The sequence below is a fragment of the Otolemur garnettii genome, unplaced genomic scaffold (assembly GCF_000181295.1).
Source record: "Otolemur garnettii isolate 467f Iridium unplaced genomic scaffold, OtoGar3 scaffold00001, whole genome shotgun sequence".
Taxonomy (NCBI): domain Eukaryota; kingdom Metazoa; phylum Chordata; class Mammalia; order Primates; family Galagidae; genus Otolemur; species Otolemur garnettii.
Genome location: NW_003852396.1, coordinates 66,664,040 through 66,669,936, shown reverse-complemented (window position 1 = coordinate 66,669,936; position 5,897 = coordinate 66,664,040). Strand labels below are relative to the sequence as shown.

Below are 5,897 nucleotides of genomic sequence, written 5' to 3'. Positions count from 1 at the left end.
AAGGTGGCGGGTTCGAATCCCCAGCCCAGGCCCGCCAAACAACAATGACGGCTGCAACCAAAAAATGGCCGGGCATTGTGGCGAGCACCTGTAGTCCTGTGTTGTGGGTCTAACACATAACACGTGTTTTGTAAATCAGTACACTTAGCTACATAGTAGACAAATGCCCTTGAGAAACAGAAATAAGCCTGACTCATTTCTGTCGCATGGCAATCCAGCACTGGTCTCTCTCTCCTGGATGTAGTGCAGGTACTGTCCTTGGTGCTTGAGAAGAAAGTGGTGAAATAAACAAGTCTCTGCCATCAGGATGACTTTTTGCTGCTAAAACAGATGATCCAGTGACACAGGATTGAATGAAGGGAGCCGAGGAGAAAACTACAATGTTTCTAAATTGATTCCCACAACATTTAATTCTGGAAACATCTGCACAGGAACAAGATGTCACAGGAACAAGACTTCGCAACCTTCCTCTGCTTGGCTGTATTTTCAGTGGGGATGAGGGTGTCAAATTAGATTTAAGTTTTTCCTTCATCCCTTTCCTTTGTCATCGAGTTAAATTCCTCATACTCTGGACTGTTGAAAGCACAAAGCTAGCTGCAAATGGTCTTATCTTCTGCTGAATCCACAGCTCCTAAAATAATGCCTCCAACAGAGTGAGCAGTTAATTAATGTATGTTGAATGAATGGACAAGGGAATGAATTAAGGCATTTTTCATTTCTTGAGTTATTCAGCCTTTATAGTAAGTCAAGTTCCAAGGGAAAAATTGAATAAGAATTAATTACTAACTGGCATGTGTGGTTTGATTTTATAGTTATGCAAAGAAGACATAATAATTTTAAAGTTTTCATTTATAGTGAGCATTGAGGAGACAGTTTTCGGCCACATTTACCTGAGCATCAAAACCAGAACCTCTCTTTGAATTTCATAAGTATAATTATGCTACTTTTAACGTGAAATCAAATTGAAAATTTATACCATAAACAATTTTGTAAAGACATTAATGTCCAATATAAACGCAGTCTTTTACATTTTTTCAAAATATTAAGGAAATAAAGATATTTTTGACACATGGCTTGAGTCAGGGCTATAAATACGTCCATCACCCAAGTGGTGTTCACTGTCTCCCCTGGGTGGGTACTCGCCTTCCCTGCCCGTGTCCTTCCCACTGCGCTTGATTTTCAAAGCCCTTTACTTTTCTCTGTGTATTTGTGTAGATATAAGTTAGTTACAATTTATTAGAGAGTATCAGTGGGGTTTGTTTCTCCATTCTAGAGATCCTTCATTTAGGAGGATAATTGTCTCCAGTTATTCTAAATTGCTGCAAAGGCATTAATTCATCTCTTTTGATGGCTGAGTATATTCCAAGGGATACATACACCACATTTTTTAAATCTACTCATGAATTGGTTAGTACTTGGATTGATTCCACACCTTTGCAATTGTGAACTGTGCTGCAATAAATGTTGTTTCGTTATTTAGTCATTTTTTTCATTGATTCTCTGAATGAACATTCAACATTCTCTTTAATTCCATACCTCTTATGTGCCATCCACATTCTGAATTCCATTTCTGTCCTTTAGACACTTTCCTTGTGGATGGAGCATACTGCTATAGCTCTGTTCTGATCCCTTGGGAATGTTGGTCTGTTTTGATTTTTCATGCTTCCAGGGTTGTTTTGCGGGTTTGTTCTCATCTGATATGAAACCTCCTTTCTCAGAACAGGGCTAACAGGTTTTCAGGGTGCCTTTTCTTTGCTGGAAACTCCTCAACTTGATTAGAACATGGGGAGGTCACTAGAGGGCACTTTTCTCCCTTACTATGGAATGTTGACCTGGAAAAAGAGAGGGATGTTATAATATGGGTATTTGGATTTTTTCTGTTTACCAGTGGTTACCCCTGCTTAATCCTGTGCTGAGGCTGTTTGTGTTGGTGTTGGATTGTTCACCAGTTGGTTGTAGGATGTTCCATTTGGAAATTGGACTAGACCCTCCTCCCTTAGGCTGATGATATAAAGATTACTCTACCTGGAGTCTCCCTGCAGAGGTGACAGTAGCAGCTGGTTCCCAGGCTGTGTTTCCTTGAACTAGGTCACATTGTACTGGCAGCTCAAGGATGAGGGTCCCTGGCATGGTGCTGGACTTGGGAGAAGTTCCTCCACCCCTGCAATGGTGCTGGTACCGTCTCCAACGGAGGGTAATGTGGCCCAGGTATAGTGCTGGAGTCTTTCAGATGGTGCCAAGGGTCTGGCAGGAGCTCAGGAGGCACAGAGCTCTTCAGGCCCTCGTGAGAGCCTCAGAGCCAGGCCTGAGGTGAAGCATGACATTGAGCTAGTGAGCAGAGAGTGTTAGCCAGAATCAGGGCCAAGTAGGCGGTGGTGCTGATCTGAACTGGAGGGTGGGGCAGGGCTGAGCAGGCCAAGGACAGTTGGGGCCAAGGAAGTGGGAGGCTGTTCTATAGGAGGAGCAGAAACTATGTGGATACCACATCCTGCAGGTAAAGGTCAGTTCCCGTGGCCTAGGGACCTTGGAGCTCTCTCGTCCCTCCACAGACCTGCTGCAGCAGTTACCCCGAAGCCTCCCAGTTCATAGCCTACCAAGCCATAGTTTATTCCCATGTCCCCCTGTGCTTCAGGGAAGGGTGTTTGGCTTCCAGTCCCAGTGCATGGCTAAGGGGAACCTCCACTTAGTCCACTTCCACCCCAGCCTGGTGCCAACCTACTGCTGTGCAAAAACTGAAAGCTCAGGATGATTTGCAGCTGCCCCATTCCCACCCGCCCGCCATTATCTGGTGCAGTGGCTCCACACAGACTTTAGGGAGGTCCCTGGTAAGGCAAGGGAGCGATCTGGGGCAGTGGAGGGATACATACTCCCTGCACCACAAAGCGCCCGTAGGGTGAGAGCAGCACCCCAACACTCTATCCTCTGATTCTTCCCTGTGTTTACTTCTATCTTGTTAACATATTGCACCATCACCTTTTGTTTCTTCCACAGTAAATGTCCCCCCATTGCTTCTCTGTGATTCCACAACGTTCCTTTGGAGAAGCGAGATCCATAGGAAGGAGCTGCTACGATTTTCACTTTTTCCCTTGGGAGAGGTGTGTTGGCAAGTTGCTTCTAGGTCACCATTTTTATTTATCTGGCTCACTCTTTTTTTTTTTTTGAGACAGAGCCTCAAGCTATCGCCGTGGGTAGAGTGCTGTGGCGTGACAGCTCACAGCAACCTCCAATTCCTGGGCTTAAGCAATTCTCTTGTCTCAGCCTTCTGAGTAGCTGAGACTACAGGTGTCCACCACAATGCCCGGCTCTGGCTCACTCTTATACTGTTTCCAACTAACCATGAGAAAATTCTTTTTGTTCATCCATCTAGTCTTTGTACATGGACAGACATACACCATATACAGAATCATAGACTATGTGCCATTTTGAAATTTCCTTTTTCACACATCATTCTTATGATACATCCTTGTATCATAAGAATGTTCATATAACATTATATAATTATATAAATATCATTTTAATATTTTGTCTACTTGCCAAAATCATGGGTGGCCACCCACCTCCTCACCTTCAATAGAATTGTAGACTTTTATCAGGTTTAGGTTGTGTTTAAACACATGCATTTGCAGTGGTGCCTGTGGCTCAAGGAATAGGGCGCCGGCCCCATATGCTGGACGTGGCAGATTCAAACCTAGCCCCAGCCAGAAAAAAAATGCATTTGCAAGAAAGAATCATTATGTTATAGCATTTTCTAGTTTGAGAAAAGCTTGCCATTCCTATGATTAAATAAATCTCTCCATTAAGGATAAATTCATAGAAATCAAGGGAGCTGGGGAAATTTCAGGTAGAAGTTCTTCATTTCACCTATGTGATCTGGGACCAAGCATTTAATTCCTTCTTGCCTTAGTGTGATAAGTCTCCCTCATCTAGATTATATTCTTAGGGACATCATGTCCATCCAAACTAGTTCTATCTAACCAATGGCATTATTAAAATTATCTTCACAACACCAAATCAAAACAAATCATCTAATGTACCGATGAAAATATGGACCTCATAGTATGTGCTGAACATGTGCTACCTACGGCCACAGTGAGGACGATAATTTGTAAAAAATCTCTACTGGACATGAGACAGGCATACTTTAAAAGTTTTTCTCATTTTTCTGTCAAGTACAATGAGCTATCTATATGATTCCCTCACCCTTCTCTTGAGTCTTTTCACCGTGACAGTTTAGAATCATTGTAGTGCCCTCATCCAAATGGAGAAAAGTCAGAAGGAGATTAAGCGTTTTTTCTTCTCTGCCCAAATAGCTGTTTATCAGGCGGAAAAGAACTGTCAGAAGTGGAGGGAGACATGGGCCTGTTCATTCATCTTTGCCCCGTTCTGCTAGTGCAGGATCAGTCCTGAAACAAGACCATCCTCAAGTGATTCTTTTAAAATAACTTCAGGCAATGATGCTTCCAATTAGATGGACATTTGTCATAACTCTTTTATTGGTTTCTGTTCATCACAGAGTGAATTAGAGCTATTACTCTCTGATATTAAACTGAGCCCGTTCATGGAAGCTCTTACAAAGGCGAGTGGGTTACAGACGAGACTGAGTCCTTCACAACTAACTATTAGGTCATTGAATAGGAAATGTCCAAATTTGAGTCAAAAGTTTATTATATCTCAGAAAAAAAGCATTACAATTAATTGGTCTGTGCCTGCACTGCTGACACAGTTTTCTCATCTATTTTTTTAATTGGGGATGCATCGAGGGTACAAAGAACCAGATTACACTGATTGCATTTGTTAGGTAAAGTCCCTGTTATAATGGTGTCCCATCCCCAAAAGACGTGTCACACACTATGACCTTCTCCCTCCTTCCCTCTTTCTGCTCTTACTTTCCTCCACCCCCTCCCGCCTTCCCTCTCTCTTCTCTTCTCTTCCACCTCTCCTTCCTTCTCTCTGCTCTCCCCTTCCCCACCTCCCTTCCTCCTTCCCTCTCTCTGCTCTCCCCTTCCCCCATGCCCCACCATGTACTATGTAATCAACTGTCCTCATATGAGAATTGAGTACATAGGATTCTTGCTTCTCCAGTATTCTCTGTGCACCAGGAGCAAAGAAGCCTGGAAATTACAATAGGTATTTTGACAGCTTGTTGAGAATTGAGTATTTTTCCTGCAAGAAATGGTCCAAAGCCTGGAAGAAGTGGTACTCAGTTGGTGCAAGGTCTACTGAATATGGTGGATGACAGAATTTCCGGGTCTAGCCTCTGTAGTTTGAGCAGTGTTGTTTGTGCAATACCATTGTCTTAGAAGAGGATTTGAGCTGTCTCTTTTGACCAATCTCTGCTGCTTAACCACTAGCATCCTCATCATGTCATGCAATTGGTTGCAGTAGACATCCAGTATAATCAGTTGACCAGGTTTCACAACTCTGTAGTGCATGGGGTGTCTGCATATTAGAAGAATAAGAGTTGTCTTAAGCTACACATTAAATACACAAACACTAATGAAAGCTAATTAGCAAAAAAAAAAAAAAAGAGAAAGCCTGTGCAAAGAAGCAAAAAAAGTCCTCACAAAAATCAGCATTTGGCCCCCAAGATGCAGGTTGGACAACCCTGTGTGTAGTGGACAAAGCCAGTGCTGTACCACCAGACAGACACCATTAGCTTTTTTTGATGAGTATTCGGTTTTGGACTGGGTCTCAGCGCTTCATCTTTATCTAGCCATTGTGCTGAATGCTTGCAATTGTCAAAAATAATCTATTTTTCAGCACTTGTAACAATACAGTGTAGAAATTGTTCACCTTTTTGTCATTACAGCAAAGGAAGGCAAGCTTTGAGATGATTTCTGTTCTGATACTCATTTAATTCACGTGGAACCCGTCTATCCAGCTTTTTTACCTTGCCA

At 42.7% G+C, this 5,897-nt stretch overlaps 1 protein-coding gene across 1 annotated transcript in view; it reads right to left on the bottom strand.

Annotated features, from left to right (window-relative positions):
- Positions 1–5,432, bottom strand: part of LOC100961364 (CCA tRNA nucleotidyltransferase 1, mitochondrial-like) — a 10,817-nt gene extending 5,385 nt beyond the window's left edge. The window contains exon 1 of the mRNA XM_023510081.1: positions 5,290–5,432. Within this exon, the coding sequence (XP_023365849.1) occupies positions 5,290–5,432 (143 nt within the window). The remainder of the gene's footprint in view (positions 1–5,289) is intronic.
- Between the last annotated feature and the right edge of the window lie 465 nt (positions 5,433–5,897).